Source organism: Cupressus sempervirens, chromosome 1, assembly GCF_028749045.1.
Source record: "Cupressus sempervirens isolate cs-2001-9-10 chromosome 1, ASM2874904v1, whole genome shotgun sequence".
Taxonomy (NCBI): domain Eukaryota; kingdom Viridiplantae; phylum Streptophyta; class Pinopsida; order Cupressales; family Cupressaceae; genus Cupressus; species Cupressus sempervirens.
The window spans coordinates 743,311,967-743,323,382 of NC_143118.1; the positions used below are offsets into that span (position 1 = coordinate 743,311,967).

General features: G+C 37.2%; 1 protein-coding gene across 1 annotated transcript; it reads right to left on the reverse strand.

The window, feature by feature from the left end:
- Window positions 1-6,554: 6,554 nt before the first annotated feature.
- LOC149580045 (AP2/ERF and B3 domain-containing transcription factor RAV1-like) lies at window positions 6,555-9,601 on the reverse strand. Its single transcript, XM_089812824.1, has 2 exons — window positions 9,478-9,601; window positions 6,555-8,095 (listed from the first exon to the last, which is right to left on the reverse strand). Exons 1-2 carry the CDS (start codon window positions 9,523-9,525, stop codon window positions 6,737-6,739), a joined length of 1,407 nt encoding a protein of 468 aa, XP_089668950.1. The 5' UTR covers window positions 9,526-9,601; the 3' UTR covers window positions 6,555-6,736.
- Window positions 9,602-11,416: the final 1,815 nt, after the last annotated feature.

Below are 11,416 nucleotides of genomic sequence, written 5' to 3' on the forward strand. Positions count from 1 at the left end.
ATTGCAAAACTATCTACAAGTCATGGAAGACTTCTTTTGTTAGAGGAACCTTGTTCGGTATCCATTCACCTCTAGAAAAAAGCCATATGTTAATCCAAACTGTTGGGACTCAAAATTGAAGCCTTGATTTTGAGTACCATCCTAAAAATCAAGCCCTATAAGTGTTTTTTTATTGCATGTATACTTGGCTGTCCTTTTGAAGCTTAAGAGGTGTTTAATATTTCTAACACCTTGCATTTAGTATATCCACTCATCCAATGAAGATAAATTTCCATTCTGAGTCATTCAGTGAAGTTTCATTTTGAGTAATGCCCAAATCTACTTTTTTGCTTAAGTGTCAAATAATGACAGGAGGCCTAGTTTAAATTTGAATCTCTCGCACTCAATAATGTTTCATGATTAACCACTTTGAGAGTGTTTAGTATACATATCACAAAACCTATGTTTTCAATTTCAAGTCATTTTGATATGTTTTGACTAGGTTTTGAATCCCTCAAAGTCAGTCATTTATTGTTGTCATGCTGATGCAAATTGTTCATAATTCTAGGAGTCCCTATTTGATTAGAAATAACTTTGACCTAGTTGACCAAAATGAAAACAATAATTTTGTATTGCATTATAGCAGTTGTATAATTGTTATGTTTTAATTTTGAGCTTATGACGAATCTATTTGATAAGTTGTCAAATGCAATTTCAAAAACAATTTGTAAAGTATTACTAGTGTCATAGAGTGTAGATTGGTCGATACCCCTATTCAAGATGTCATAACTCTGAATCCATGATTGTTGAGATTGAATGGATTGTACTATTGTGTTCTACTTTGAAAAATTTTTAAGTGTGTCAGTTTGTAAGTCTTGATGAATCTTTTTATACACTTTCCTAGGTCCATTCTATTTGCAAAAATTGCTTTTCTGCCATTGTTTCGAGCTCTGCAAATCAGAGTAGTCCACTTTGACTGCTTACCAAATGTGTGCAGTTTTTTGTCATGAGCCCAAATCCTATACTCTCCTCGTGATAATGAACCAATGCCCTAGTTTTCTTGCCCCTAAGTGTCAGTTTTTCCTATTTTCAAAGCCAAATCTAAATGCATTTTATGGTTTTCTGACTTGTTTTCTTGCAAGCAATTTTGAGAAGGCAACTTTAATAGTCAATTTCTTTTGACTGAGAAGTTTTCATGAGATGAGATTCAACAGGGTAAGAGAATGCAAAGCAAAGAATCACTGTGTCTATTTTCAGAGCCCAGTCAAGTGTTTTGGTCAACTTTTAAAGTCAGTCTGTGGACCATTTGGCACAAAAGGGACAAGTTGCGAAAAGAGGTGAAATAAGTTTCCAATGATGAATCAATTCTCAAATTTGAATCCAGTTAGTATAGGATGTTCAATAAGCCCATTTGAGATGTCAAGTGTTTGAATTTGAAAAAAAAATTAGCCAGACCCACTATGAGGCCCGGTTAAATTCATCTAGTGAACAAGTCACTAGGGATTGAAAATGTTCAACATAGGTACAAGAAAAACATTTGTGGAAGGCTCCATCTAGTGATGGTTTAGGCCCTTGTGTTCATTCAACAAATTCATACACACTTTTTCAAAAATGGAGTAAGTATTTGGTGGTCCAAGGCAATGAAGGACTAAATCAAATGCAAGCTGGGATTTGTGACATGGTGGCAGTGGCATGGATCATGAATGCCACACTTGTTATCTCAAAGCTAGATAAGCAATCTTACTAGCATGATTCAAACATTTTCTCTTACATTTTGATCAACAATATTTTATCAAGACTCTTAAAGAAGATGTGCTATCTCTATGTGGGAAATTATGCAAAGGTTCATCTAGATTTGGCTCTTCTGACCATCAATTTTCCCCAAAAAGATTGTTAGGATGAAGATCCCATGATCATAGGGCTTTCTCTTAGGAGCCTTTGTTCTCTCAGAGTGAAAAATCTAGTGGAATATCTTGTGGGTCCTCTGAGAACAATGCTTCATGATAGCAATAGTTATGTGAGGATAGTGGCAACCATCGGGCCATTAAAGCTCTATCACATCTCTCCATCTATTTGCATTGATTCTAATTTCCCTATGGCCCTAAAGGCACTTATGATGCATAATCCTGATGCCAAGGTTGTTGCAAGCTGCTTGTCATCTCTTCAAGAAATCTTAACATTAGAAGCGAATGCTTCAGAAGAAGTATCTAAAGAGAGGGAGCTACTTCTTAGCAAGCTAGTTATCTATTTCCTTTTGAACAGGATCAGGGAATTTAGGGAGTAGGCTCAATGTCTTGTTCTTGATTTAGTTTCTAATAGGTATATGAACGAATCAAAGCTCCTTTTCTTACATTGGTGGGTTTAGGTAGTTCAAAACAGTCATATGTCGTGTTAAGCCATCTACATCTACTTGTGATGTCTGCCCCAATATTGTTTTCATCATCAGATTATAAGAATTTCTATTGCCGCTACAGTGATCCATCATATGTGAAGAATTTGAAACTTGAGATGCTTATAGCTGTAGAAAATGAGAGTAATAACATCCCAAGTAAGACAAATATGGGAGCCACCGATTATTTTTATCCCTTATCAGCTTTCATTTTAATAGCGCCTGGACTGGTATGTGCGTGAAGTTTGGAGCAGGCAATTGAAAGATACATGACAGTACGTCTCCTGTACAGTGCGATCAAAGGATGATTCAGTGAAGACCTGCAGAATATGGCTCAGCATGGAAAGGATTCCGCACCAATAGCACCCTTCGATCTGAATTAGAACATAAAAGAGTAGCCGTCCAAAGGGATATGGAATGAAAAATGCCGCCATTAAAAGCATGAAGTTTTTTATTTTTAAAAAATGGGTAAATGGTCTGCAATAAGGAACAAGATACCCACATCCATGGGCAAAGGAGGGAGCACCACGTTTCATGTTTGAACTTGAAGGAGATGATATGCTGTTGATTGAGGAAGCCGTAGCCCAGAGCTTGTGTCCATGTGATCTATGGAGGCAGTGATTGTTAAAGGACAGTGCCGACTCAATAGCTCTAGTTTGATGTAATAAGTGGGAGCGGCAGCTAAAATAACCTTTTAAAAATCTCCAGCTTCCAGCAATATCCACCTTGTTGGCATGAACTGTACAAAATCATAATCCAATCTGCCCCCCAAACAATTACATGCGTAGTCTGCCAAATACTAGCGAGTATCGATTGAAGAGGCAATCATATTTATGAAGATGCCAGTGGAAAAGAAAGGATGAATTATAATCATGAGATGTTTTCTCAAAAACGTGATTCCATCCTTCCTCACGTTCCTGACCAGAATGGATTTTTTGTTTCTTGAAGTTATTAAGCTCACGCTTTATTTGTTTGCATTACTCCATTTTGGTGCATATAAATACCTTTGCAGGGCCCCGAGTTGAAATGGCTTGAAGGTGAAAGGAAAACATGGTTATGTATTTGTCCCAGATTGGGTGAATGGAGGAGCATTTTCCTATTTATATACTCCAACATTCACCTCATATAATGTCTTAGAGACATGACGCTTTTGGAAGCTGCAAGTTCATGTGACCCCTCACTAACTAGCTGGGTGACATTAAGTGAATTTTTGAATTTTTGAATGAGTATAATGACGTCATTAGACGATATGGCGATGACGTTGAATCTGGATGAATCAAAAATTGATATGTGGCACTAGTTGGACTTGTATGGACCAATCAGACAATGACAAGTGGTGAGGATGCTTTAGACATGGTGCAGATTCTGAGGTGACATGTGGGAAGAGGTGCCACATGTTGCAAGGGCACATTACCACATTTACACTCATCAGTTGTTGACTGTGAATGCAGGGAAGTGCCTAGCTACCATGTGGCAGCGGGCCCCAGTCAGTGATGAGGTGGCATGTGCCAGGCAGAAGGTTATGTGGTCCTGACAAAGTGGTCAAGTAGCCAATCAAAAATTGACATGTGGTAGTGATGTGTCAACTTGTCAAACGGTGCCACGTGGTGACGGGTGGAAGGTGACATGCTAGACACTAACTAATGCCATACTACCACATGGTAGAAAAGTCAAACTTAGTTGACCCAAAATTCATGGATGGGGTAAAAAATTAGAATTAATGAAAAATTGAGTTTTAAAATATTTTTCTTAAAATTCCCATGGAAAGTTTTTAAATTCAAAAAGGGGATATAATCCAAAGTTTCAAATTTAGAACTTTTTAAAAATCTTTGGATAAAATTTAAAGAGGCAAGTGCAGACCAGAGACCCTTGCTAAGGGGCATGCTTTTCAAAATGGGATTTTGGGTGTTCCTGGTAAGAAAATGTAGTGATATTATATATCATTGGAATTCGGAGAGAACAAACATTTTGTTTAAAGAGTTTATTTTTGCACAGAAAGTCATCTATTCAAGTTATACAGTGTTTTGTCCTAGATACTCAGTTTGCAACCACATTCTAGTATTGAGGTTTAGATTTGTTTTCTAGCAAGGTAATGAATTAAATGTTTAAAGAGGTAGTAAAAATGCATTTAGGGTCAAGTTTGGTCACCTTCAAGCCTGTTGAATGAAGCTATTATCAACATTTCATGATGGATTTCAAATATTTTGGTAACACGAGGGTTTTCATCATTGAGGAAGAGATATTTCAGGTTTGTTACAAAACAATGATGAAAATCATATCAAATTTCATGGGTAGAAAGATGAGAGATGTTTTACAATAGCAAGGAACGAATATTTAATAGACATATGTCACTTCCAAATCAAATTCGGGACTTCATTCATCTCCGATATCTCTTTCTTTTTTATTCATTATGGAGGTTCTAATCTTGAGTTTTCTCAGATCTATGAGACCAAGGGTTCCAGTTTTGAACATATTTCACTACTGTGATACCACGTTCTTTAGCATATTTCTCTTGTATGAACAGTAATAGTTAAGATAATATAGTTAGTTCTAATCTATTTAGTGATTTCACGAGTTGTTTTACATGCATCTAAATGTATAGTTTCAAAGAAATGAATACAAATGAGCAAGAATCTTTTAGTTTCATTCTGAGTCTTGTCTCCTATCTCTGTAATCTAAAATCTTATGTAGTTTAAGCACAAAGAATGAAGACCTATTTACATCTTGTTAAGGTTGTATGCCTGATATATTTTGTTGTTGGAACAAAGCGCCTAGTAAATGCTTCATGTATCTGATAGGGTTGCTAGTTATTTTGAGAAGAATATTTTATGAGAATAATGTCTTTATGGACACCGATATCTAATTCACAAAGTGATAAGATAGATCTAATATCTTGATGTATGAAATATGTCACTGGTATCACAGATGTACGTGCGTGATTTGTGAAATTTCCCAATAGATAAGGCACTGATCAGCTATAGGATCAACTTGTTCTTACTGGTGCATATTTGGGGTTTTGCTGAAATCAACATGATTAATCAAATATCTTTCCCTTTACTATTGAAGAACTGAAAAGGATGCCGTCTCTTAGCTTATCAATTTATTTGGTCATGTTATTAGCTATTCCATGTCTGAGATCTTTGCATAAGTGTTAGAAGATTAAGGGTTTTTATCTACTTTGTTAGATTCAAGTGTATGTTTTAGCACTAGTACCATATAAGTGAATCTGAGGTTCACTTGCTTAGGTTTTGAAGAGCCTGAAGTAGAAAAAGGGTCTAGCCTTATAGTTGGTCTGATGTCTAAAAAGGTATGTTGAAGATGGGAAGTAGCTACCCCTAGATGTATCTTGTTCTCATCAGGGTAATTTGAAACCGTGATGTTTGAAAACACCAACACATTCCATTGCCACAAATAAATATTTTCACAACCACAAGTTACTTCCACTAATTCAAGTATTTAGAAATAGTTTTAATGTCAATTTTACTATTTAGCACCTTGATACCCAAAAGATTAAAAAGATCTTTTGCAAAATTTTGATCACTGCTACTACTCTTAATGTCTATTACAGATAACTCATTCTATAATACTTAGCTACTCTTGAACAATTATAAGAATGCTAGAAAGTCTCACTAGGAAACTAAATCCTTTATTTCACCCTTGCATTTCTCTACATTGAAATCAAGCCACTTCTCCACATTGCAATAGTGTAATGAAAGAAAACTTCTAACCAAGGCACCTTGTTCAATATCCTTTAACCTCCGAGAAATCATAGCAAGTTAATCTATTTCCTCCACCAAAAATAAATGCTTTCACCATTACAAGTTATTTCCATTGCATTCGACATATCAAAAGTTTTAGCAAATGCTTTAGGGCTAAACAAGTACAATGCAGAAGAGATTTACACTTGAAATTCACAATCTATGTTAAACCCAAGAACAAAGTAATTTGGATCCCTTTTCCTTGTACAATTGTCTGGTAGACTAATTTATATTCCTATTTTCTATTTGGTTGAGGGAGTATCTGCTGGGGAATTCATCGACCAAAAAAATTATGTTTTCTAAAATAAATAAAACTGGAATAGAAATATGTATTCCAATTCCACCTATTTAGGTGGGATTGCAAATGTTCATTATTGGACCAAAATTGAACTAGGTATTCCTATTCCAATTCTAATTTGGAGCTCCTAAAAAAAAATTCAAAATTTTAATAATTTACATATGCACTCCTATTTGGACTGCCAAACAAACCCTTAGTATATAATGTTTAAGAATGACCCTACTAATTCTTCGTACATTCTTAACAGCTGCATTATACATTAATTTTGAACTTCTTCACAACTCCCAGGTCCCCGACTATTGCACTACATTGCTAATTACTAGACGGAAAAAGATTCAACGTCACTGAAGAAGACCCACTTATGTTGGCACCAAAAAGCCTCACAGATAAGGAAGACGGAACAGTCTCTGTTCCAATGCTGAGTAACTCCAGTGGCGATGAACCCCCATCAATTGACACGGATTTCAGGGATGGCAAAACATTTGGTACAGACACTGGAAAACCATATTGGAAAATCAATTTTGGAAAGCCATTTTGTACGGAAACCCTAGACAAGGAATTGTCTGCGGAGGGAATCCAACAGTGGCCAACAGATACTTGCTGAACCGGCGGAGGCGAGTAAAAATCATGCGGCCACTGGCGGTACCCTGTAAACTGCGGCTGTAGGCAAAAGCCTCCGTGAGCGGAGGGTTTTGTTGGTGTGGCAGAACTTTGGCGGCGGCGGCGGAAGGCAATGTAGAGCTGACCTGAGCAGCCGGTGGCGCGTTCAAAGAGGACTGTATCTCCTGGCTGCAGCCCATTCTCTTTAACGTAGCGGTTCCATCCCTTGGTGAGAACGTAGCTCTGGCTGCTGCTCCAGTATGAATACCTAAAGCGCCATGTTTTGGCGGCGCCGTCATGAAAATTCAGCAAAACGCCCTTCTCACTTTCGGCGGCGGCGAGAGGGAAGAATCGCTGGGCATGCTGCTTCGGAATGACGAGCCTGTTCAGTTTCCCCACATCGCTGGGCGTCACGGCCTTCTCGAACAAACGCTCTCGGACGTGGACACTCGTTTCTTCTGATCCCCCGTGATTCGAACCCGCGACCTCGGCATCAGATTTCGAAGGTTTTGCGGCCTTTTGGAGCTCCTCTTCGAAGGTGTGCTTTCTCAGCATATCGACGATCTCGGCCTTGGAACGCCGGCGGAGAAAGGCGGTTTCCCGGTAGGCGCTGGCGGATGGAGAGAAGTTTGTGACCGCCTGGTCGCCGCGGAATTTGACTGCGGCGGTGTCGTATGCTTTGGCGGCGTGTTTTTCCTCGCTGAATGTCCCCAGCCAAACTCGCCTGTGTTTCTCGTATATCTGAGCTCCCCAGCGGCCGTTTGGCTGGGCTATCACGCCCTTGTATTGGGATGATACCGGTTTCGTGACGTCACTTCGTTCGGATGCCTCCTCGACTGAGATACCGCTCATTCCGCTGCTCTTCCTCTCAAGAGGGGTGTGAGGCGGTTTTGGGAGCGAGATAAGCGGTTTTGCAGTCGCAGAAGATGAAGAGAAGGAATCCTCCTCTATCGTCATCATGCCCTCTTCATTGTTGCTTGAGATCATTGAGCTTTCGACGTCTACGGCCAGTCTAAAGATTCCAAGGCCCACCGACTTATCTGAACTTATGTCCACATTTGTTTTCTGTTTCTGCATTAAAAGGACGTCAACACCCATTGTAAATAGCATGTAAATACTCAAACGCAGTATATTCTAAATGGCATGCAAGATCTAAAATGGGAGATAATTTGGAATGTTGATTCGAAGAAATAAATTTAGCTGCATCTTATGCAAGATATGTAAAACACCTATTGTCAATGGGTATTCAATATTGAAAATATAAAAACTATTCACACTCAAAGATCAACATCTTATGCCACTCTAGTTCTTTTTTTCTTTGTATTTAAAGATTGAAAGTAGAAAATCTAAGAGAAATAGCACATTTTGATAGGGCTGGCGTCTATGTCCCCACTAGAATAACGAGGTCTTTAAGCACTCTAATTAATGCTTTGTTGGTATTCAACATTGCAATCACAAAAAAATCTAACAGCGATAGCAACTTTTCAACGGGGCATCTAAGTTCTCGCTCAATTATTAAGACCTGTTAACACTCCAATTCATGCTTTCAATGAACATTTATGAATTAATAGTTTCCTACTTCTCTGGGATTCTTGAATGCGATTCAAAGCATTCATATAAAATAAATATCGATTTATGATGATCACTTGTCTATATCTTATAGTGGGTCAGTATTCAAAACATTATTCATATTAATCCTATTAATAATAAATTTGAAATTCCACAATGAAATTCAATCATGAAAAATATACAAAAGTACTGTTTTCTGTTCCTTCCATATGCTAATAGATCATTAAGGTCTAAGGCATTTCCACAACTGTATATTCTTCACCATCCTCCTAATGATAATAGATATCTAACGAGGTGTGATACAAAATATTCATTAAAAACTGTATCAAAATTCATTCCAAGAGTAATCATTAAAACCTTTAGATTCGGCATGATCACTTTTTGACTAAAACTCCAACATAATATATCTATTTGCAACCGACTGGCTTCGAAATCCAGCCTGTCATAACAGAACCCACATTCATCATCTGTCTCTGAGCACGCACTTTAAGTTGCGCCTAGGATTCAAACACTAACAATTCCAATTGAAGTTTTCAATAAACTCTGTTGGGAAGAATCGTTGATATTATAAGTTCTTTATCATAATGGATTGCCCTAACACTCAATAAAAGAAATCTACAGATTTAGATTCTTAACATTTCTCTCTGATCTCAAATATCGATAGATAAGATACAATCAACTGGTTCTAAAAACAATCTTTTGAAAATATATATTCCCCAATGATTAGCATTTTAATTAAAAACAACAGATAAAATACAATTTCAACCATTAGTGTCTTTTAGGTCCAGCCTATCTTACCCTATACAATCCAGAAAAACACTTTTCTCCCCATTAATCTACCCAAAAACTCAATCATATCACAGCAAACTAGTAGAAATGCACACCTTATGTAAAGAAGGCGACACAACTGCGTGCAGGATCTGTTCGCCCATTTGGAGAAACCGAACAATCTAGCTGGGGATCAGTACATATGATGAGAAGAGAAACCTCATAAATGGTTGTAAAATGCGGACTCGTTGTACTGATATATGTCTACAATATGTAGCAAAATAAACAATGAAGTAAGTTACCGAATTTAGGTCTTTTTCAAATTAGTCCACGCTCTGGCGGTGGATCACAATTTTGTATATTTGTTTGTGTCGATCACATCAGTACCTGCAACACATATCGTGTGAATTCCAAATTTTAGGACCCACAGACATGACTTGAAAACCAGTGATGGGCATTAAAAAATAACAGGGGCAGCCAAAACCGTCCAAGGCGCACTTACGAGGAAGTGCCCACTTGTGGACCGTCTTTGTTTGACTCTTCCTTTCTTCATGGTACGAAAACATTCATTATAACCTGAGTTAGTTGACTGGAGGTTGAGTTTAGATCCTCCCTTTGCGATAATGTATTGTTTTCTACACCCATATTTCTCTCCCTGCACATTTTTAAATTTATCCACTCTTGCGATTCTTAATTAAGTAGATTCCTGTACCCAATTCCACGTCACTGACAATAGACCACCTTCTAGATGCCATGTAGATCTGCCCAACAGATAGGAACTGGCACTAACATTAAACTACATAGTTCCATTTTCTCATCATCATGCAACCATGTTGCAATTAGAGTACCGTTTCTGAGTTGCTTTCGTTGGTATGGACATTGAGGATAACTATAAGAATTTAGAAATAGCCTTAAGAATTTGTAGTTGTTCCACAAGTCAACTCATAAGTATTTTCCCAAGTCGGTTTTTTCAATATAACTCGTATAGTTTAATAAATTTGTAGTTGTGTCATAAATATGTATTTTTTCAACTCAATTGTTTAATATATATTTACAAGTCAAACTTACGTTAGTAAAGATAATAAAATGGTCTATATGAATTTGGTATTCATTTTTACTAACTTTAAGTGTTTAGTGATTGGTTAGTGTGTTGATGTTGTGACATGTGAGGATGCAGATACGAGTGGCATGTTGGGTTGGTTTTTCACCCTGCATAGTTTTGTTACACTCCATAGTGAAAAAACTTGTGGTCCTATGTTTAAAATGTGAAATAAAACAAAAACCCTAGATGAAATTATTAATATTTCATTAAACCCTTGTTATGTGCCCTAGTTATTTAAAATTTCAGAAAGTAGTGTTTAATAAAAATTGCACATGAAGCTTGTTACCCTAAGGTTTTATCTTTACCTTTTCCCATTTTTATTTAAAAAATACTTTCCCAGAATTTAATTTGATGTTCCCGTAAACCATTGCCTTAACAGTGGTTTCACCTTTGTTAATCTCTTAATATTTCCCAAAGTGCTTTAACCACTACAGGTTTATTTTTGCTAATCGTTGATCTCAAAAAGATCAACGATGAGTGCTTGCCCACAATATGAATTTGTTCAACCTTTAGCAAATGCAGAAAAATAGTGATTGTCATGTAGCACTTTGTGACATTAACTCTTTAATATGTCACAAAAGCTGGAAGATGTCAGAATAGTTTTAGAATTGTTAGGTGGTTGTCAAAGCACTTTGGGGATTTTGAGTCATTTCATTGGTTGAGCTAAGCAGTGGGGTTACCTTTTTGTATTATAAACATGACACTGACGATCTTTGAAACATCTACGGTAGGCACATTACCACAATCTGAAGATGTGTGAGGTTTGACTAATGCGAAAAAGTTTCCTAATGACACGTGTGCTCTATGAGGCCAAGCATCCCAGTTTTAAAAAGGTGTTAGAAATAGTTGGAAAATGTCAGACACACTAGAAAAAGCAACACATTCCATTGGTTTCTCTTGCTAACTGGGTCACAAAAGGTATAAGATATATGCACTATTGATCTTGGGAAGAT